This window comes from Astatotilapia calliptera, chromosome 18, assembly GCF_964374335.1.
Source record: "Astatotilapia calliptera chromosome 18, fAstCal68.1, whole genome shotgun sequence".
Taxonomy (NCBI): domain Eukaryota; kingdom Metazoa; phylum Chordata; class Actinopteri; order Cichliformes; family Cichlidae; genus Astatotilapia; species Astatotilapia calliptera.
The window spans coordinates 13812757-13837198 of NC_137439.1; the positions used below are offsets into that span (position 1 = coordinate 13812757).

The 24442-nt window shown below is 37.4% G+C and overlaps 1 protein-coding gene and 1 long non-coding RNA gene across 2 annotated transcripts; both read right to left on the reverse strand.

Annotated features, from left to right (window-relative positions):
• Positions 1-5790: 5790 nt before the first annotated feature.
• LOC113009929 (uncharacterized) lies at positions 5791-7944 on the reverse strand. The gene is made up of 3 exons (XR_003270265.2): positions 7757-7944; positions 7097-7180; positions 5791-6815 (listed from the first exon to the last, which is right to left on the reverse strand). It is a non-coding gene; the product is annotated as an uncharacterized LOC113009929 (long non-coding RNA).
• Positions 7945-10541: 2597 nt separating this feature from the next.
• LOC145421976 (uncharacterized) lies at positions 10542-19554 on the reverse strand. Its single transcript, XM_080293031.1, has 2 exons — positions 12200-19554; positions 10542-11962 (listed from the first exon to the last, which is right to left on the reverse strand). The coding sequence occupies exons 1-2, from the start codon at positions 19552-19554 to the stop codon at positions 11950-11952; spliced, it is 7368 nt and encodes a 2455-aa protein (XP_080149157.1). The 3' UTR covers positions 10542-11949.
• Positions 19555-24442: the final 4888 nt, after the last annotated feature.

Here is a 24442-nt window from a genome sequence, read left to right on the forward strand (position 1 = left end):
ATTTAAAATGTTAACTTTTGTCTCTAGAGTCTGAGGCTCTTTTTTTCTTTATCTGTAGTTTGTCTGCATGATTGGCCTTGCAGTGAACTTATTCAGACAGCCACGTCTGGAAAAATGATGGACTTATTATTTAGAAATGGTGTTTAATCCTTCCCAGATTGATAGGAAGCAACCGCAGCATCTCTAGGATTATTGCTGATGTTTTTCCTCCTTGGCATTGTGTAAGACACACCTGGAAGCAGTAAGAGTGTATTTAGGTTTTTACAAGAAAAATTGTAAATGGTAAACATGTAATTTTCCAGTAGCTTTTGCATAAGAAATATTGGATAATATGTTTCATATCACATCCTGGATATGACTATAAACAAGATGGAAAGTTACAGTAAGTTTAGTAAGACTAAAGTTAGAGTATTTACCACATTTTTCCTTTGATTATATTCATTACCTGATAATAAATTAATTAATAAACAAGGCTTCTTCTTTGTTTTGATGTTTATTAAAGACAGTTTTTAGGTAAATTGTTATCTGTGTCAACGTCTCCAAATAAATACTTAATTTTGCATGCAACAAACTATACTGAATGAAAATAAAGGTGGACTGACTCCATCTTTTGGTCATAGTACATAGATACACTAAGACAGACCACTACAACATCTTAGGCCAGGGGTAGGCAACTCCAGGCCTTGAATGCCGCTGTCCTGCAGGTTTTATATGTCCTTGATCCAGCACTGCTCATTCAAATTTCTAAATGACCTCCTCAACATGTCATGAAGTTCACCAGAGGCCTGGTAATGAACTAAGCATTTGATTCAGGTGTGTTGACCCAGGGTGAGATTTAAAACCTGAATGGCACCAGCACCAGAGGCCTGGAGTTGCCTACCCCTGACTTAGGCTAATGCAAGACACGTAAATATCAACAAATTTAACAACTCCGAGGAATGTATATGTGTATATGTGAAAGGATGTTACCTCAAAATGCTTCACTTTGTATACAATAGTTAAAAATAAAGACAGACCAACTAAAAATAAGTCAGACTGACTCTGCTTTTGTGCTCACTTGCAGACTGTTTTCTGAATCTTGATGAAAATTACACGACGCCCACGTCACGATGTCCATTTTTTAAAAATCATGTTAATCGAAAAATGTTTGTTTTCCAATTCTTCTGCCATATTTTCTTCCTTAATTTTGAAATCAAAAGTGTAGTTTTGGAGCTGGTTGTCTATTAATTTATGCATTATTACAGTGTGAAACTCAAATTTTATGTACATTGCATTACATTTTGAGTGCAGTTTTTAATCTTTACATATGACATGTAGGGGTGGCACATATGACATGAGCACAGCCTCATCAATTATGTAAGCCAGTTTGGTCTGTGCTGAATATTTCTGTCATACCCTTGTTGGTCATTTATGACTGTTTCCTTGCAACACCGATTTCACCCACCAGAGGTCCTCAGTTGTTCACTCCACACTCCACCATCATTCACATGCTGATTAGTTCCCCTGCAGTCCCCCTCACTTTATCAGTCTTGTAGTGTACATGTACCAGTTTTGTCCATCCTGTTCTTATTGATGACTTTGATCTTTGCTTGACAAAGACCCCCCCAGTCTTACTGAACACTAGTAACATATTGTGGATATGCTCTGACTGTTGGTGTTACAAAGCAAACAGATTTTCTTGTAGATAGGTTTAACATGTTACATATCAAAGCTTGCAAGAATAGATTCAGGTCTTTACTGAAATATGATAAAACTGTCAAAACCAAACATGTTTACCAGCCACATGCTCTCAATCTAGACTATAGAACTGTCTCTTCTTTTCTAATCAGTCTTACACTAGCTTTTCTAAACTTCCCTCTTCGTCACAAATATATAATTGCACATAGCAGATATAATTTTTTTAATATTATTAGCGCATTATCAGCTATATATTTTAAATACGACTGACTGTCATTTCATGTTTGAATGCTGTTGTGAAACTACCCACTGTGACCAGAGCAGCTGCAGAAGCAGAAGAAGTAAAGGCAATGATGAGCAGGAAAGCCTGCAGGCCTGACAGGATCAGCATCAAAGTTCTGTCCATGACCGACCCACTAAAAATAACACAAAGCCAACCTTTATGTGCTCCTAGAGCTAGTATGGAATACATTGAATGATAACAAAAATGAGGATGAGAGATAATTCACTTTAGTACTAGCAAATTAAATTTTGCCTGTGCGAGAGTTAATTTGCATGTGTGAAGGTTACTACCTGTAATATAAAAACACTTTTTTATGTTGTAGCCTGTGCAGCAGTCTGCCGATCAGTGACAGGTAAGTCCTGTCCTGTCCAGGCAGCTGAGTCAGAGAGGTAAGATGTTGTGCCATCATCGCACAGGTCTCATCATTTCACCACGGCTGTCCTTCAATCACTTAACAGTCCTTCAGTGCTGTTACAACAAGGTAGCCAGTGTTAGCATTGGCTAAGGCAACTGACACTGCTCAACTTAAAAAAAAAAACCCCAAAAAATAAACAAAACAAAGCAGGAATGCAATGGGAAAAATACATTTTGGACTATTTTTTGGTTACTATATACTTACTATTAAGATTGTAGTGTATTATGTATACGTGTGTATGGATCCTACCTCCCCCTTAACCAGTGAGCCAGTCTCAATGAAATGCAACACATAAGGTGACTAATGACGTCTGTACGTTTAAAAAAAAGATTTTTTATTAATCCCAACTGTTTTGATTTTCACATTTATCAACCACTGGTGATCTTATGCTCTGCTTTTGCATTTGTTTCACGTTGGACATTCATCGTGACATAGTATGCGTGTCATGAGATACATCATCACACATGAACTCCCCCGTCAAACTTGGCTGGACTTCCCCCAATTTATACTTTATACTTGGCTAATAACAGCTCAGGATAAAGAAATCGTTAAAAAACATTTTCAAGAATGTTAAAAATTTTATTAAAATGAAATTAATAGCACTGTTAAGGCATTTCAATTGAATTTAAATAATGGAAGTTTAATTATATCTTCATCTCTTTCATGTTTAAAAAATAGTGCAACTTACTTTACCTCAATGGACCAGCCATTACTACAGCACAGCTAGCCTTGACTAGAAATATAACCCATCCACCAGAACCATTAAGAGTTTCTAATTACGCCAATGTGTGTGTGACTTTACCAACAATTTCATTATCCGATTGTTCAGTCTGACGTCACTGACGTGGACCTAAACTCCGCTGCAGGTCCATATATCAAACGATCACTATGGCATTACTGAGAGTTGAAAAACTGTATAAAGTCTTTCATCTTTAATAAAATGATCAGCGTTCTGCTCTACCAGGTGTAACAATTGAGTTTAACATCCAGGCATCCATGAAAACGGAATTTATGACATTTAACGGAGTTAGCAGTTAGCAGGGAGTTAGCTCGCTAGCTTCTATCTAAATACAATATAGCATGTCCTGACTGCGGGGTTTTGGAAACAAATTAAAACGTACAGCTCTGTTATCACTTTCACTTTCATAAATGAAGACAGAAAACTAAACAGCAGTGACGTTTGTAGGGTTACTGAAGTTGGGCTAGCTGGTATATAATGATGTGCTACGTGACCGCTAGCGACACAGCTATGTTATCATAATATAAACAAGCTAACTTTTTTTTCCCACTCGATAAAAGTTAACGTGAGTGTTCTCGGTGGTCAGGAACAAATGTAATCGCATGGCAGGATGCTGTAAAAGGACCAAACTTCAGCCAGGAGAACAACTGAGATAATCCATCCACAATACGAGGTTAGTCATTCATATACTGCTGCATGGGACGGGCTGTAGCTACATCCTAAGGTTTTAAAAACTGAGCTTAAATAAATGATTAGCGGTAATAAAAGCCGAGGGAGGTCAACAGTGATCACTGACTGTTTTTGGAGCTTTTTGAGATCAAATAGAAGAAAATACATAACATTAAACATGTTAACAACACAAAAGCCATATTAAACGCAGACTACTTTAGGCCCGGAAGTAGGATTCGTTGCGTCATCACTGAACAACCAGATATAACCTTTCGCATTTAAGCTTGAGATTTCGTCCTGTTTCCAGTCATAATGCTATATTATGGTAAGTGCTGGTACTGATGTTTGTTAATGACTTATATCAGACAGAATCTCATTATAATTTTAAAAAAGTTAACATATTTATTTTGTATGTAACATTTCCTTCCTTCTTAATCGCTTAATTCTTGGAAAGTGTCAGTTGTTTTAACAGGAAACATGTTGTGGATAAATGAAAGTTTATGCGCAATTGGCCACTTCTATAAAACAATAATGAGAAAGTCATCATTACAATACTAGTGGTAACTAAGTACAAACTACAGTTGAGTTCATAAGCTTACAAACAGTCATCATTTTTTAAGGATTTTTTGAACAGTTCTTTTTCAGGGTGAATGATTCGACATTTAATGTCTTTAAAAAATATTAAGTTATTTTGGGTTTTGATCCACACAGGGTCAACAGTACAAGTTCAAACATTTACATGCTCTCACTCAAATCTCCTAATAAGTGGTGCTGAAGGACGTACAAAGTCTTTTAGCTTGATAAGACACAAAGCATTTATTTGATTGCACAGAAGTTTTTTTTTTAACTATTAGACATGACCACAACATGCAAGCTGTTATCAGCATGCAAGTGATAATAATAGTTATTTGGGCAACTGAGGTGACAGCATCTTCCACATACTTTCAGGTATAGACATTATTCAAACTTACCTACAAAGTCATTGAACTATTAAACTTGTTTTGATTTTTTGATGTCATTTACAATTTTTGTTCAGTTACAGTTTAAGTTTTGTTCGTGTTTGAATCTTTGGAGGCAAAGTGGAGGCATCAGGTGATCCCTTTAAAATGGTGCTGAGCTGTAAATTTTCCCTCCGCACAGGCTAATTTTATAGTAGGATAAAGTTGTACTTAAATTTGTCTTATTTCAAACACTGTGCACCTCAAACAGGCTTACACTCTTTGAGCTGGAGCCAACCTACTAATGAGTCAGAACACTTAGTGCCTCTGATCACTCCTCACTCCTCATGCATTGGTCTCCTGAATACATTTGTGCTGGCAGTTCTAATATATTTGTGTTACTGATGGTATTAAAGTGTAGAGGTTTAAGTTTTTTGTATAAAGGATGATTTAAACAAAGGAATTTCACATTCAGTGGTTTTTACCTCCAGTAAATGAACTACATTGAAGTACACTGGCAGTGTGACAATTGCTGTTTTTGATACTGAAACTACTAAACTAAGACTCAAGTGCTTTTAAGTGTTTATGTTCTGGGCAACAGAAGTCTTATTTTGTAGTGTTTGCTTGTGGCCACCAGTTATATACTGTGTAATGTGACTGACTCTGCTCAAAAGTTTGACAGTTTCAGTAAGTGTTACAAAGAAAATAGGGATTTTTTTGCATATAGAAAAGCTTCTTCTGTGTGATGTTGCATCCTCAGCGCAAGAACAGATTGTCTGATCAAACTTTTTTTTTTTTTAGTAAACTCTTCTTTCACTGTCTTAAAACCAAACACAGGTAAGTCAGTAAGTTACTGAATAAAATGTGCAGAAAACATGTGGAAGTTTTACAGTTGTTCAAAGTCAGTGAGTCAGGGGCTTGAAGGAGAAGCAAATATACATCTGATACATCTGATTTTCTGGCGCTGTGTTTAACACCATGTTATCATGTCTTTATTTGTCATCATTGGACAATCTTACAATTAACTACACAACTTCTTTTCAGAATATCAGTCTAATTCACGCAAATGTGCAGTGCTTTAAATATTTTATTAGTCCAGTTTATACTCAGCACATGCAGTACTTAACAAAATTATTATTACTATCCAGTACAAGGTTCCACACAAGGTACTCACAGCTGCCCTAAATACACAATACTGGTAATTACCAAAAACACTTTTTATGTTCCTGTGGTTAATCCTCCAACATGCAATTATTTATTTAATATCAAAATAATTATTGTTGTTATCTATGATTTTTCAAATTCATAGTTTTACAAAAAAATATATCTTAAAACAGTTAAGTGCTTTAGGATTTATTTATTTTTAAATTAAGATGCAAAGGTTATTTATACGACGTAGTATTAGGGTCGCATTAAAAAAACAATATCATTCATCATTTTGAGAATAATATTATAATTCTATTTTGTTTCAAGACAATCAGCCATGGTTGCTGTACCCTCTGAGTGAAATCGTACTTCAGAATCGACTTAAGTAACAAGGAAGGAAATGATTTCTTTTTTAGCACACAAACATATTATGGTGATATGTAAAAGGATGTTGAAAAGATGGTGCAGATGGTTGCATTCGTGTAATGTGAAATGGCTAACTCATCTACACAAAGGTATAAGAAACGTGGCAGTTTGTCTTGAAACAACAAAAGTAATCTCCACATTTTGATGCTTTTCTCAAAATAGATTTTCGATTTTAATCGTGAAATTTTGACTTTATTCTCAAATTGATCAGAATATTTTATTTTCTTAATGTGGCCCTAATACTCCGCCTTATATTTACTTCCAAAATTAGTTTTAGTGGTTGAATGTTGTTTGTGTTTAATTTCTGACTTCTCAGAGAAGTCCAGTGAGCTGGTTCAAATTTTGCATCTGTCTGATGTATGCGAGGTGACTTCTGCACCAACTGCAATGTTGCAACATGTTTGCAGAGAATCTGTTGTTGTGATAGTTTATATGCGTAGATTATTGAAGCACCCAGGTCAATGGAAAAATGCAGGAAGGAGTTTCTGGCCGCAGCGATGTGTGATGGGTAAACTACTGGCCCTGCAGAGAGAGAAATAAATAAAACAGTCTTTGCTCTGCTTTAGCTTTAAATATCTATGTGCTTGAAATTAAAAAAAAAAAATAAATTCAATAGTGATCATAATAACAGGACCAGCTTTTTCTTTATAAAGAAAAACATGGGCTTCGCAATCCATTATTGTTTTCTGTAATAAGAAAGCTTTGGAAACAGAAGGATAATTCACAAGATGATTCAGTGTTTATCAAGTTGCTGTTCTGTAACAGCAGGAAATAAAGAAAATGTAAATAACAAAACAATTTACCATTGGGCCGCACCCTCCACGTCTAATGGAACACCTTCTCTTCTGTTGTTCTTGGTTTGGTGGGTTGACCGTCCTGTTTGCCACCTATAATGAAATGACATGAACATTGCGTTTTTATGTAATGATGATAAATTAAAATCAACATAAAGTATAGACATGTTGTTACTGTATAAAGAAATCATGGTCATGACATTTATAGATTAATATACAAAGTCCACAAGGAGTTTGAAAAATTGTGATCCTGTGTAAACAGTAAATAAATACAGAAGGCAATAAATTGCAAATCTCACAATCCCACATTTGATCTAATGAAACAACAGATCAAATGTTTAAACTGAGAAAATGTACAAGTACAAGTAACGAGTTCTTAGTTACTTGTTCATTTAGAAGTTTTGATGAATCTTTCCAAACACAAGGAATGAACTTAAGGGAGCACAAAACTGCACAAACACCTATTATGATGCTACGTTCCAATTTTGTAATGGAAAAGTAGAAATACACTCAAAATCAAACACATTTGCCAGCCACGTGATCCAGGTCTGTTGATACAACCTAAAACAGCGAGCTTTCACTTCTGCGGCATTAAGTTCCTCTCTCCACAAAATATAATATGGAATTTGTAGTAAATTCAGACAGATAATTAAAGGTATGTATCCCTACCTTTTTGATTGCTGTTGCGGATCTTCTTACCTGATCTGGACCTTTCACTACGACTTGACCAGCTGCGTCTAAAGGAAAGGCAGTGATGAGCAGAACAACCTGCAGGCACAACAGGAGCAGCACAGTTTTGTCCATGGCTGACAAAAGAAACGAACAGAAAGCTGATGCTCACTAGAACTGCTGTGGACAAAGATGTGGCAATAACAGACTGCCAGCTGTGTTTTCTTACTAACAGGAAACTGCAAGTCATTATCAACACGAAACTTACTTACATTAATAAGAGTGCATAAGAGGTGCGACCCAAATACATTGACAGCTGTGGTTTTACTACAGTGAAAACCACTCCTTTAATCTTGGTTTACAAAAAAATTGAGTTGAGTTTAATTTCATTATGCTTCGTTATATTCTTCCTAGATGATAGATGGAATACTATATTTTTAAAAAAAAAACAGCTTACAAACTTAATTATGTAGCATAAAGCCTGAAGACAGGATGTAACAGCTATCCATGCTATCTCAACAATCACAAGATCTGTTTACAAGCCTTTAAATTAGTATCATAACACGTAAAAAGCCTATGAATATGCAGCCACAATCCGTTCACATCTACTTTCACAAACTTACAAGTAAACAAACTGAAGAGATCAAAGTATGCAACTGTTTCTGTACTATGAAGATGAAGGTATTGCCGCCTACTAACCAATCAGTAATCTTAAAAGCAACATCACTATTCCTGGAAGATCCATCAGACCTTTCCTTGATGACTTGCAGTAATAAATGTATATTTGCAGAGCTTTGATCTGATCTGACTGATGCTGGTGATTTGCCTGCAGTAATGACTTTCAGTACTTACTGACTGTTTAACCTGTTCATGTATTTGCCAAAGTACAGTTTGCTGTTACAACATCAACAGTTCTCTGTGGCTGTGCACAGAATTAAAGATGTACTCTGTGCAATCATTCTAACCGGTAGAAAGAACACTTCAAACAAATCATTAAAATCCCTTAAATTATTCCTGTGATGTGAATGTAAGCTTTCAACCATAGTTGATGAATAAAACTGGTGTCACAATAAGCCACGTCTACAGAACAATAATGAGGAAATAGCAGTTCACGCAACAGCAATAGACAAAGCAAACAGCCATCTCTTGGCTCATATACGCTCACACAAACCCACAGTCAAAGCCACAGTTTCCATCACTTGTCACGTACTAACTATTGTAAACCTTTGGCCATCTTTACTGCCGCTCTTTGGTAATATGCATGAATTTATGTAACTTGTTTATAATACTGCACAATCCACAGACTTTACGTTTCTTTTAGCTGGATTACATCAGTTTAGAGGAGGAAATCTGATTATTTATCATCATTATTTTGTCAGTGCCGCTTTTAAATTCTGATTTATTCTGTGAATTCTGTTTATTCTGAAATTTTGTCAGATGTGTTGAGTGTTACATGACTTCTTCTGACAACCCAAGCTCTTTGTAACTGTGTCACTTGGTTCAGTAAGTACATCTACACAATCTTAGTGTTTAATGTCTGTGACAGTTCATTGACTGAGACAATGTAGAAGATAAATAGGCATGTAAAACTGGGTCTGTTATACTTATTTCAGACTACTAGATTTGCTTTGCATTCAAAGTAATTCAAAATGATATTTATTTATTTATGCATTTATTTATTTATTTATTATTCTACTGGGCCTTAGTGCATTCAATATGACCCAAAATGTGAGCACACAAACTCACTAGGAAAATGTTTAGAAATCAGTCAGAAAGCCATTTTACTAGTCACTTATATAGGACTAGAACTACAAATATCACCCCCTGGTAGCCATAGAAATGCAACTTTAAGACGCTTCAGCTTTGGCTTAACTTTTCAGAAGTTTATGTTTTATGTTGTCTGTTGTTCTTCCACATTACTCTCTGATTATTTTGTTGAACTGATGAGCTGTACTGATACCTTTCTCCAAGGTTAAGTCTGACTGCCTGCAGCTTCTGGGACACTTCAGTCTCTGCTATACTGATGACAGTGTGATCATGTATTTGTTTGTCTTTGTTGGTACCAAAGTCACAAATCCGAAGGTGGTTTTTGCCAGTGGTTGTAAAACACCAGTTTCTTCTTAGCAACAGGGGGTTGTCAAGAGTCTCCTACTAGTCTGTAGACATGCATCACTGGGGCCTTAGCCATTATTTACCTAGCAACTGCCATCAGCCTACCTACAGGAACCCCTGATGATCAGTCAGGAAATATTCATTTTTCTCTCATGATTGGTCAATGCCAGATGGTTGGCAGAGCAGTCTATAGGATGATTTTGCAAAACTACAATATCCTTAAAGAATATGTGAAAAGTACAAGACTAAATTATGTTTAGATAAAAATATAAATAATCACATTTTCATGAAGTGTATTTGCAAATTCAAATGTAATGATTTCATATATTACATAGTCAGAGATCACAGTAAATTTAAGCTCGATGTATGAAGACAAATAAATATTATATGTATATATATATATATATATATATACACACATATATATATATATACACACACATATATATATATATATATATATATATATATATATATATATATATATACACACATGTATATATATGTTTTGTAATTGCACAGATCACTTTTAACCTCAGAAATATCAATTTTAGCGTTCTCTGATAATGTAGTAGACTTGCAGTTAGTTTAAAGTCTTGATTTCAACATAAATTTGAAACACTTTAATGATAATGCCTGATGCTGATAAAGAACATTACATCATCTCTTGTTATTACATCATTACTTAATTTCCATTTATTGGTTGACACATATATAAACAATTCCATATAAGTCAATTGATTAATACTTTTGTTTGATTATATGTTATTGAACAATCAAATTAATTAAGTAGTCTTGCACACAGAAGAGATACATCAGATTACAAACCATTTTTTTTAAAAAGCTAGAAAATTAAATACAAAAAGAAAGCAATGGTCTTAATAAAATGTAAAAATATATCAAATGTTTAAACTGAGACATAGTTCAGAATTTTATTAAAAATATTAGCTCATTTTGAATTTAATAGTAGCAACGTGTCTCAAAAAGGTTGGGAAAGAACAACAAGAGGGTGGTACTAAACTTAAAACAACTGGAGCAACATTTTGGAACTAATTATATGAATTGACAACAGGTCACTAACATGACCGGGTATTAAAAAAAAAGAAAATCTCAGAAGTTAAGATGGGTAGAGGTTCACCAATCTGCAAGAAACTGCCTTTAAATTATGGAACTATTTCAGAACAATATAACTATGTCCAAAATTAGAAAGATATGCCAACATCATTAAAAAATTCAGAGTCTGGAAAAAAAATTGTACAGTGATCAAAGCAAAAAATCACAATTGGATATCTTTCCCCCATTAGGCAGCAATAATGGAATTGGCAGCATTCACAAGGCTGAAATGTAGATATATGAACTTATAATATCTGCAAATCATTGTATTTGGTTTCTATTTCCATTTTACACAGAATCCCAAATACTTGGAATTGGTTTTGTAAATAAGCAAAACAATATAATCAATGTAATAATCAAATTGCATCGAAAATAAATGACTTTTTTGTTGAAAAAAGATTACATATTAGATAGAGTTACACTATAGGGCAGTAACTGGGAATATACTTGGAAACTGACAACAGAAGGACATGTAGACAGGCTAACCTTTCTTTTTTCCTGACTGATTAATAATGCAGTCGACTAAAATATGCTATCCTTTGCTATTGTGTCTGGAAATACCTTAGAATTGAATATTTGACCTTTATACTTTACTGATTTCTGATCATGTCAAAATTTGTTTGAAGTCTGAAAATAATCTTTTAGAAAGAAATCAAACGGCCCTACCTTACCTAATCCTAAACAGCATTTAGGACTAAGGATTTCTAACAGTATGTATGATTCTTATGCCGTCTTACCTGTATTAAATATGTATGTTTTACTACAGAATCAAAAGATCTAAATTAAAACTAAATTGAAAAATTGCCTCAATGTCCAAATTGAGGTAAATGTGTGTGGTTTTTTGTATTTTTGTCTTCAATAAAGTAAAAAAAAAAAACTGAATTAAAAGTATCATATCATAATAGAGAGGTCTCTTGATGATGATCAGACAGGCGGAAGAATTGTTTGATTGTTCACCAGTCTTGTTCTCAGTTGTTGTTACTGGAAAGAAAAGAAAGAAAAAAAAACACATCCATCTTGTCAAATCTTGCCACAAATCAAAGTATTGTGTGTAACAGCGTCATGCACCAATCACATTCATTAAATGTTATAATCCTGCTTTACAAATGTACAATAAATCCATAACTCTAGACCAGGGAGCAAAACATAACAATTAAAAATAAAGCACAGATTTTTTATTTTAGCTGTAATTTAGTATCATATCAAATGTGATTGTACCTGTTCAGTAGAGGACGCTGAGGATTGTGTTCCTTGTTTTTCTTTGTATATTTTTGCCATTCTTGGTATAACTCTACTTTTCCAAACTCTTCCTGGTGTAACCTTTTGCTTTCTTCTATGGCCTTTTTGGGTGCAGCTACTTCTGCCACGTACCAGTCCCCTCCCCTGATTGATTCAGTCAACTCTTTGTGCTTGAGGAAAGGCTCCCATTGGCCTGGGTTACTGAGGAGAGCATCAGCCTCCACAGATCGAAGGCAGTCTGCTTTCAAAGCGATCTCGGCAGAGCTGCCTTCTGGTTTCATACCCCGTGCCAAAGCATGAAACAAACAGCTCTTGCCCTCACTCTCTATAATCACTGTCTGGTTATTGATGTGCACATCATAATGGCCATCAGGGTATTGGTCACTCTTTTGTCTGTAGATCAATGTCACAGTTGTATTGGCAGGTCGAGTGTCTGGGCTCAGCTCCTGCATTTTGGTAAGTCTTCCATTGCTGTCCTCTGTTAGGATGACAACTTTAGTGCCAGTGGCTTCTGACAGAACTTTGATATCGAGGATGGTGCCTGCAGTCGTGGAGTTCTTGATCTTTTCAGCATGTGATTGTGAGCACTGACCTGCCTCTCCTTTAAGTTTGTGTTTAGAATTCAGCTTTCTTGGGGTGTATATGTTGTTCTGCCCAGCTCTGAGTTTTTCCTCTGTCCTGTCACTCTTTAAGCTGTTTATGATTATATGATGGTCAATATTGCTTTTTATTTGACCGTGAACATGAGAAACAATGTAAGTAGAGAACTTGTGGTCGAAGACTTCTACCAAAGCATTAGCCAATAAAGTATTGATGGTGGATGCTAAGTCTTGCTTGAAGTCTTTCAAAAGTTTAATGTCCTCTCCAGATAGATCACTTACTTTCACATTCTCGTTGCTTTTCTTTTCTTTAAATATTTTCAGCTGTTCATGAAGATTTGAGAAAAACTTATATGAGAGGCTGAGCACTGTACTGATGGTATTGTCTGCCAGTCGGCCCATGTAACGAGTTTGGATTGTGGTAAGAATTGCAGATGCATTGTCTTTGGTGTGTGATTTGGCTTTTTCAGTTATTTTAGAGAGAGATGAATTCAGTTTATTTTGCCAACTGAGGTCTGCATAGAATGGCTGCACTGCAGTTTTGCTTAACTCTTTGAAAATGGCCAAGAGATTATTCTTTGTGCTCTTATCGTTCAGAAGATCTTGAAGTTGCTTTTTATCCTCAGCTTGTGAGAGAATGATGAAGTCTACTAATGTAGCTAAGGGGTCTTTTTCCATGTTTGATTCCACACTGGGGACAATCCTTTCTTTTAAATCAGATTTGATGCTGTTTACTATATCTGCCAGTATTTTCTCTTCTTTATTCCCAAAACCATTAGTAATGATTGTCATTTCTGCATTCTTCATATTTGTCACAGGACTAACATTTTCTTCAGCCTGTCTGGAGAGAAACTTTGGCATCGGCTTCATCTTTTTGCCCATTCCTTTGAGTAATATTTCAGAAGATTTGAAGCTCTTTGCGACCAACTTTCCAACTCCAAACCCAACGAGAGATACACCAAGAGAAATGGCTTTTTCTGTTGCCCATGACTTCCAGCTGATTTCTCCTGTCATCGTAGACTCACTCGTGCTGTCTGTTTTTTCTTCAGTAATGAGTCCCATGCCAACTTGAGCCAATCTATGAAACATACATGCAGTGAGCAATGATCCTCCAATATTCTGTAAAACTGCAAAAAAGGTCACTAGAAGACCTTCCCATGAGAAACGAGGCTCATCTTCCACAGAAAATATATATCTCAGACCTCTATTATAGAGGGTATAGACTTCAACTTGGAGATCTTTATCAGCCCCTGATACCAAGCAGAAAATAGGGGATATTTTTACCACTGGATTCTGCTGTTTTATTTTATCCAACTTTTTGATGGCCTCAGTAATGTTTTTGTCAAAGTAACTTAGAACGTTGCACTTGGTTGATAACTGTTTTTCCAGACTGGTTGGGTTGCTGTTGGCTGAGTATGCAGAGGACATTGTTACAAACTGAAGGCAGACTAGTGATTCTTCACTGAGAAACTTCAGAGATTCCTGTGCCTTCATTAGATCATCTATTGCCTTGGTGAGGTAATCTCCTTCCGCCTGTTGTATAGTGCAGTATGCACGAGTGTAAAAAGCTACAGCTGCCCAGCTTTTATCCTCTGTCGTGGCTTTTTCAAACATTATGGCTGCGGTGTCCCACTTTTTTTCATCCAGTGCAACATTTCCAAACTTGATGTAGTGATAAATGCTGGAACTTGGTGAAGTCTGACTTTCAGACTGACTTTTTGCCTTTGACAAATCAGCTTTCAGACTCTCTTGCAGTTCATTTCTCTTCAACTGATCAATTTCTTCTGATTTAGTTTGCAGCCAAATCCCCCAGAACTCATTCATGATGGCAACAACAGCTCTTTCCTCGTCTCCATCAGTGGTGTCATAAATATCTTGAAGTGTTTCACAGTATTCTGAAAACAGGTCCTCCCGCAGTTTCATCTCAGCAACATCGTTCATCATGTAACTTATCTTTTCTGCTGCAAGTCTGTCTCTTGTGCTCTTGGCTTCCTCCAGAGAGGACATTGTGTGAAAAGATGGCTGCAGGTGTTCAGTGGAAATGATTATCTGAGCAGATCCAGGTTTACCTTTGCGTGCAGTTCGTCCAAAAGCCTGGAGTTCCACTCTTGTGTTCTCAGAAAGGAAGGAGAGGATCACAAATAACCCTCCATTATTGTTCACCTTTGGGGACACTTTTATGTCTGTGCCACGGCCGGCAAGGTTTGTGGCAACAATGACATCACCAGGATGAAGCTCCTTGTCTATTTTACTCAAACTGTCTCTGTCACTGCGGCAGTAGAGAATCAATTTTTTATTTGGGATGCTGCTCTTCAGCTCTTCGTAGATCTCTTTGGCTTTGTTGATAGTTTCACAGATCACCAACGCTGCTCTTCCTTCTCTGTATGAATTTGGGGAAATCTGAGCCATGACCACATCTTTTATTTCAGATTTCCATTCTTCAGCTGTTTTTTTCAGAGTACCTTTGACCTCAAATAACTTCTTCCTGCTGAATGTTGGTATTTTGCACACAGAGAGATTTGGATACAGGTCCTGCAAAAACTGAATGTCTGCTTTGCTCCCCAGTGTTCCTGTTGTTCCGTATATTTTCCCCTGGTATTTCTCAAAAAAGGAGATGTTGGAAATGTAGTTTGTCACTGTTGAAATTGTGCTCAGTTTGACTTGGTGTTTAACCTCCACAAACTGCTGCAGACCATCCCCCCATTTCTTATTCAGTTCAACAATACCAGTGGATCTGAAGTCCACTGGACAGACGTTGTCATTTTCTACGACATATTCTCGTCCTTCTTTCAGTAACATTGCCAGAAAGGCATTCTGAACCCACACTGAGACTTTCTTCTCCACCAGAGTCTTCAAGAATCCAGGAATGCTGATTTTGTCTTTATTGTTTTCACATGGGGTGTACTGAATCCTCTCAGAGATCAATTCTGCAATGGGCTTGATGAGAACTTCTTCTGACTCATAGAGAGGACAACACAATCCTTCCTCCAGCACAAGAAATGAAAGCTCTGGGATGTCCCGGTCATTATATGGACTGCACTTTTGAAGACAGAGCAGTCCCTTGCCATCTAGCGTGTAAACAGTAAAGCCATAGGGGACATAGTCCTCAATTTCTTTGAAAAAGTCAACCATAGCATCCTGACTCACTGTTTTCAGTTTACTGAGAATTTCATGGTTTTCACTCTTGTAGATATCTTCTGAAAATCCTTTTGGCACAATGTTGGATTCTTCAGCAATAGTTAAAATGTCCATTGGATCACTAATTTCAGTGTCTTCTGTGTTCATTGAGTCATAGATGGCCTTGAAGAATGAAGCAGGAGGACCTCGTACAAATGTCTGATGTCCTGTAGATAGGAAGCCATACTGACTGACGTGGCTCCAGATCATGGTGAGAATAATGTTCAGGTGCTGCATGGAGACCATGGGGCTGGACAGGTATGTCAGCTGCACTCCCTGATCCAGCAGCAGTGAGTCCACTTCATCGATAATGATGCACTGAAAGTTACGATCAGCCCTCACATCCTTCATCTCAAATATTTGGCGAAGGTGATCAGCAGCAAAGGCTTCAATGGTTCCATACACCACGTCCTTCTGATAGCATTCTTTCCGATCTTTATCCTCATTTTTATTTGTGTTTGTGTCGACTGTAATGCCAAAGTATTTGTAAAATTTGGCCCATTCTTTAGCATCTCTTTGGCATAACACAGAGGAGTTGGACACCACATCCACCTTTTCACCTCTAAGCACACGCAGCACTGCAAACATCGCTATGACACAAGACTTCCCTTCTCCAGTTCCCATCTCCAGGAGCTTCCCAGTGTCAGACAAGGCCAACAGGCACCAGCTTATCATCTGAGTTGCCCTGGGAAACCACTTCCTTTCAGCTTTGTGGAGGTGTACAGCATTGCATAAGACTGCAAGGACTTCCTGAAGGTCCTCAGTTTCTTTGCTTTGACACAGAGACCTAACATGTTCCACATCACATGTGTGCTTTTTAATTTCACCAGTTTTGATTAGGTTTGTTACATGAGTTACTATGTTGTCTGATGTACTCAGTGTTTGTTTATCAATGACTTTCATCTGCTGTATTTCACAGAAAAGGTTTTCAATGTTTCTTTTTTTCTCACCTCTAAGGCTCTTTTCTAGATGCTGGATCAGATTCTTAGTTGTGCATGAATCTATGAGCTCAGTGAGAGATTTGTTGTTTTCATCTTTCCACTTAGAGGAAACCTGATATGTTTCCATCAAATGTAAAATCTTCATGATGGAAATACAGCCGTCATCATGGTGGTTATCAGTTAATGCTCCAAGAAGGTTTAAGACCTCTACTGGTGACCAAAGTCTTTGTTCCCCAAGATTTGAAACCATCTTGAAGACTTCTTTGGTTTCTTTGTCTAAGTCTTGGAATTGTTCCACACAGGCAAATAAATTCTCCAAACACCATTTGCCTGCAGGATCTGTCATGTTTTTAACAGCTTCTGTTTCTCTAGCAAACACTTGCAAGAGATTTTCCAGAAAGGTCAAAATAAAGATCTCATTAGAAAGCAATTCCTTCCCTGTGATTTTCTTTGAGACGGTGATGATTTTTGTGTCAGTGATTGTGTCTTCATTTAGGTTACAATGGAGGACCTGAAAAAGGGCCTTAATAAAGATATGTCTCAGTTCCACATCTTCACTGTGAAATTTACTCATGAGGTTCTGCAGGACCTCCGCAGCAAACACCAGGGAGTCATCGTCTTTGAGTCTTGAAAGTTCCAGAGCATGCAGAACACTGAGACTTTGTTTTTCAATAATAAATCCACGACTAAACGGTGTATGCCCCGTTTCCATTGCCTCTATGCCACGTTGAACATAATCTGACACAAAATCATCCATTGTACCATAAACAATGTCTGCTTCATAGACATCCTGGAATGATGGGTCAGTCTTCTTCACGTTTGTGTTAAGTGAAATGTTAAGGTGCTTGTAGAAGTCAGACCACTCCTTTGTTTGCTCCTCTGAGTGAACATCGGAGCTCAGCACAATGTCCAATTTGTTTCCCATGCAGACTTGCATGGCTGCAAACATGGCTGTAACACATGGGTCTTCTTCCACACCAACCAGTTGTACCACTCCACTTTTCAGAGTCAGCACCAGTCCACACCACCGCACCATCTGCCTCACTGTGGGCCACCAGCCTTTTATATTAAACACTGCTTTGCAGAGCTGACACAGACATTTCTGTATGTTGTCTGCATTCAAAGATTCACATTTAAATGAATCTTTCATAAAAGTTTCTTCTTTTGGTACATTTTCTGTATATTTCAGGACACCAGTGTTAATGTTTTTTATCATATCAATGACAGAGTCATCCAAATTCCACAACATCTTTACTTCTGCTAGAACTGCAGTTACACTGTTCTCATCATTTCCTCTTAGAGTCTTTTGGAAATCCTGACAAAATCGCTCAGGAGCAGCAGATTCAAGGAGCTGGATTAGAGAGTGCCCACAGTCATCTATCCAGTCTGGTGGTATGTCATACACTCGTACCAAGGTAAGGATTTGAGTTATGGAATCATCATCCGCATATTTCTGTGACAGTGCTTTAAGCAGAGTGACTGCTTCCATTGGAGTCCATTGGTTTCTTTGCACAAGTTTGAGGAGCATTTCAGTGGATTTTGAGTGGGCTTCTTTTCCATTTAGATCTGTGAGTGTGAATAAGAGAAGCTTTAAACACTGGATTTCCATCTTTAAAGTGAACACAGAGGCTCTTCCAACTGCACTCTGCAGTGATGATGTAAGGGTGCTCAGGAATTCAATTACAAAGAGGTTTTCAGTGGAAATCTCATATTCTGCCCATTGTTTGGCTATGAGGACAGCATCATTATCAGATCTGTCACGGTCATTGAAAACATGCATCAGGTTCAGATACAGGGCTTGAGTCAAGAGGAAACTCTCAAAAACACCACTTGCTGATTGGCTGATGGATCCCAAATGGGACTGCATATGATTGGAGATGGTTTGTAGGGAAACTTCTTCAGATATTTCCAGAGACAGAGCACAGAGCTCTGTGATGAACACCTGAGTGTGCTGCAGAGTGCTGATGGATGGAGGAGCACTGATCCACTCATCAAACAGAAGTTTGTCCAGGACTGAAAGGATCTCACTGAGCTGATCACCTGTGAGCTGAGTCAGACTGAGATTTATAACTGGGAGACTGCATTTCACCGAGAGGAGTTCAAGAAGCTCGTCACTGTCACTGATTGATTCATAGTTGGCTTCAGACTTATGCAGATGCTTTATTAGAACATCTCGCTTGGACTCACATTCCTGTGAAATGTGCCCTCTCACCTGTTTCTCAAACTGCTCTTTAGCTCGTTGGTAGGAACTTTCCAGAGTTTCATTGAATTTTTTTCTTCTTTTGTCCTCTTCTCTCCTTTGCCTCTCCTGTTCTCTTCTCTGTTCTTCCTCTCTCCTTTGCCTCTCCTGTTCTCTTCTCTGTTCTTCCTCTCTCCTCTGTCTCTCCTGCCTCTCCGCTTCGCTTCTCCCCCATTGGTCAAAGCAACTTCTACACTCGTACGCATTATCCTGACCAACTGGTCTGTAATATTGACCTCCGTTGAACACATATACATATCGTCCATAAATAGTATTTTGAGAAAGGTTGTTGAAGCTCATGCACGGAGGCAGGCCATTATAACATTTACAGCATCTCAGGTTGCTGCCCATGTTACTTTCTGATGGTGCATTCCCCATTTTTGATGATTTAGTCAGCAATTAGTCAGTGGCTGTCAAACGTGCCCAGCATTCTTCTGAAAAGCCAATAAATAAATAAAAATTCAATGACTTAATTATATAACAACTTATCCATAATCCATAAAGTTGTGCTGACTATTATTATAGCTCACAAAATAAATAAATAAAGTAGATAATTATAAATATTAAAGTACATAATAATTAATTTTAAAAATTCAGATTTCTTTACCACTAATGTACAACAAGCCATGATGGCACTGAAGAAACAGTTAAACATATAATAAATTAAAAATACAAAAATGTATTCATTTATAATACATAGAACGTAAGTAAACATACATATACATTCCACTTACATGCCTGTTAAGCAAAAAATGCCCAGCAGTTTATATACATATATGTATATGAGGTGCGATGAAGAAGGTGCCTAATAAGTACAGCAAGCTGTCCATACCGGAGGACTTGAAAACTGCCTTGGAAACTCACAGCCTTGTCCAGGTGCTTGAAGAGGTACACCAAAGAGATAAAGGGCAGGAGAATAAACCATCTGTTCTTCACAGAAACATCCAAGATGTACTCTCAGTGGCAGGGGAACAATATGAGAACAACACCACCAAGGCTGGAGGAGGAGCATATAGGAGAAGGACGCAACCCATAACAGCAGTTGGTGGAGCTAAGAGAAGACCACAGCAACCTCCCTGAACAGGACCCAGTAACAATCACAGTGGGAGATATCAAAGAAAGGTTCATATGGTTCACGCCTACTGGCTGAAGAAGCTGACTGCACTCCACAAGTGTCTGGCAGCACTGATGAACCAGCTGCTGGTCAATGAGAGACACCTGGAATGGCTAACCGAAGGCCGGACAGTCCTGATCCTTGAGGACTGCCAGAAGGGACCGGTCCCTTCCAACTACAAGCCAATAACCTGCCTCAGTACCACATGGAAGCTCCTATCAGGCATCGTAGCCATTACAAGAAGGCCTATGACCCGATGTCCCACACCTGGATCCTGGAATGCCTATAACTATACAAGAGGATACAGGAACTCAATGGGGATGTGGCGTACAACACTGGAGGCTAACTTCAAGCCAATAGCACAAGTCACCATCAAGTGAGGGACCAAGGAGAGGCTCTGTTCCCACTGCCGTTCTGCATAGACCTGAACCAGTGAGATCATAGACATAGATCATAGTCTCGATAAATGCACGGCGTTTCGGCGGGTACACTGGCTTCCGCGAGTGTGATGCTTATTTGGAGCAATGAAAAAATAATAAAATATAATTTTATTTTTATATTTCAATATCACAATAAACTTCCAATTTAGAAGTACAAGTTTTTTTTTCTTTTTTTCTTTTTTTTTAAAGAACTAACATAAATAAAATACACTTCAGCTAAATACTTCTAATTTATTTTCCCAAACCACGAGGAGCCGCACTATAACGACTAAAGAGCCGCATGCGGCTCCGGAGCCGCAGGTTGCCGACCCCTGGTCTATACCTTACCCTAACACTATACTGTTTATACCGTCTTTATACGCAGGGGTGTCAAACTCCAGGCCTCGAGGGCCGGTGTCCTGCAGGTTTTAGATCTCACCCAGGGTCAACACACCTGAATCAAATGATTAGTTCATTACCAGGCTTCTGGAGAACTTCAAGACATGTTGAGGAGGTCATTTAGCCATTTAAATCAGCTGTCTTGGATCAAGGACACATCTAAAACCTGCAGGACACCAGCCCTCGAGGCCTGGAGTTCGACACCTGTGCCATACAGTATAAGGTGTCTATAAAGTTGGAATGTCAGAAGATTAATCTCTGCTATACTAACACAAAAATTAATTCTCAAACTCCTAACTACATTCACAAAACACACAGTAGTTTCAGATCATGCACACAACCAGTCACAATAACATATCATACTATAAGGACTGTAGTGTATTTTTGTTTCTATCACTGAGGGAACATTGACTGCACACTAAAAAGCACAGTAGCTCAACTATTTTCAGCATCATGTGTCTCTTAAATTCCTCAAAAATATGATAGGAAAAAAGAAATGGACCTCATTCTGTTTGTACTTAAACATTCGTATAATACACATTGTCCTTCTTCTGTTATTGACATAATAAAATAAAATAAAATGTTAATGTTTATGATTGAAAAATGATTATTTACACTGTTAGTGTAATATATTAGTGTCTTAGCAATTCAGAAAAATGTATACAAAATGTAAAACTTTTACATTACCTTGATCTTCAGAGAGGAAGAAACAATCAGCCCCACAACATCTAGAGAAGTGAAACTGACCTTAAGGCTCACAGCTGAAGCTGCCAGTGATATAAGAGTGAAGGACAGGGGCGTGTCTAAAGGGTTGTCTCTGAGTTTACTTGTAATAGAGTATTTTTACACGGTAATATTGCAACGACTGCTTAAGTAAACGGTCCAAATGTTTTACAAGAGTTGATCAATACGAATACAAAACACATGAAAACCATGGCCTCTTTTTTTACTTAGCTAGTTTTTAATGCTCCATTTATTTCTGAATGAATTTTCAGAAATTTTGAAATTTCTGAATTTTCTTGGTATCTCAGTCCTTCTCTCCTGACTGGTTGCTAGTCTTTCAATGCCATCATATTTGAAAAATTCTATAGTTGCCGCTGCATATTCGCATGTCACGAGCATAAATAATGACATTCAAAGGTATTAGAAGTAGGAAGTTTTGCTTCTGAGGCTATATTGCACAAATAATTCATTATAAGAATCAGCACTGCAATGAGCACATTGTCTTCTTGTGGTGTAAAGGTTTCATCCAATATTTCACGATTAGTACCCTGATGTACATGTGGCATAAAAAAACTGAGATAATAACATTTTCCCTAAAGACGGTCTTTCTGCAGTCCAGGGGTCGGCAACCTTTCTGATGATGAGTGCCAAGTCAAGGTGCCATTTGATTGCATTAGCAATAAATTTAATAGCACTCTATATTAGCAGTTACACGCTATATAGAACAACTTTATAGAATTATATTTGTTCACAGATGCTGGCAGCTATCAGCGAATAGTTATCAGCTATTTTTTTTTTTTAAAAAGAGGCACTTTTTTATCCATAACAAGAACTCTATAACAGCAAACAACAGAAAATCCAAATGGTCTCCAAATGGTCTCCTCACAACAATGATAAGAAAAAATAAACTGAACCAATACAGCATGTTTGTTAATACAGAGATACACATGTTAATGTGATCTCTGGTCTCCCACTCAGAGACACACGTCTCCCAGCATTCAGACGGCTACCTGAGGACACTCTCCGTATGAGAAAAAAATCTGTAGAGCCAAATACTGTAAATAATATCCCTGCAATATTCTGAAGACAGTTAACCTTGTCAGGTAATGATGTCCAGCAGGTGAAAATGCAAGCTGCATGAACACGTACAGCTGTGGATTCCAGCTGCGTTCGTAGTTCTGCAAACTTCGACTGCCAGCTAACAATGTCCGTCTCACCGGTAGGTTAAGTGATTTTTAGCCAATTACAAGATGAATCTGGTAGTTGGGGTTGTTAGCTAAGATACTGTCATTAAGAAGCCAATATGGGACAAATAATGTGTCAACTAATGTGTCTATGGGAGGAAATTTGCGATTTGCACCGCTGGCCCGGCCATCTATTTTTTTAAGATAAGATAAGATAACCTTTATTAGTCCCACAAGTGGGAAATTTGTTTTGTATTGCACCTTCTCAGATTAATTCACTGTGTGTTGTGCCCGGAGCTGGACTGGGACAAAAAATCGGCCCAGGCATTTTGACTAGAGACCGGCCTACCAGGTATTATAGGAAAAGCCATAAAGCCTTTGAATGAAAACAAACGCTGTTGTGACAGTGATGTACACTGTCTTGTTGGTATATGTATGATTTCTATACATTTCACATCAAATAAAAACTTTGGTTATAAGATTCAGATAATTATTTATTAAAAATGAGACATTTTAAATGAGAATAAGAAAGAAAAGTATTTCTTTGTGCCCCCCTTTCCCTGTTAATGCCCTACCTGGCCCCCCTGGCAAAACTTTGCTAGACCTGCAGCATCTGTAGAGAAAAGAGTAGGAAACAAGTATAAAATCTAACAATAAATTGGCTCATATTACTCTTTCAGAGTTTTAGACATTATTTAGACAGAGATATAGACATTACCTATTACCTATGTTATAGCCTTAACACAGAACGAAAAAAACTTCCATCAATTTTTAAGTTACAAACCTTTCTTTGCCTAATTAGCTATGAGTGTGTGATGTCTCCAGTTCCAGTTACACTCCATCTTGTCTTTTTTTTTTGGTGCATGTTTGTGCAATCTAAATTCATACGATATAGCCAGGTATTTCACGACATAGAAAGTTGTATGCATCCTTCAATTCATTTATTGAATTGACCAGATATACCAGATAAAGTTAGAAATCTACTATGGAGGTTTATTTGGCTTCTTCAAACTTGTAGCCCGAGACTTCCAGTAAGAAACAAAATGATCAAATGGCTTATTCACAACTAGACAGTTTCTAGTGGGTTGATAAAAGAAATTATAAGTGAAGGCAAACATCTAAAGAGAAATAACTCAAATTGCTGAAAAATTAAATCAAGTCACCCATACATACATACATATTCTAATTTTAATTCTGACATGCAGGCATATAGAAACAGAGAAAACAGGGGAAACAACTGTGACGATAGGCCTGAGTATAAGGTTGTCCACAAGGACTAAAACCTGAAGAATTCTTGTAAAAGCCGAGTAGAAGGTGGACAAGGCACCTCAGAAATTATCTCAGTTGATCTTTACAGTGAAGCTGAAGGGAAAACATAGATAGGCTAAGGCCTGAGAGCAAGACCAGCTGGAAACCAGTTAGATCCA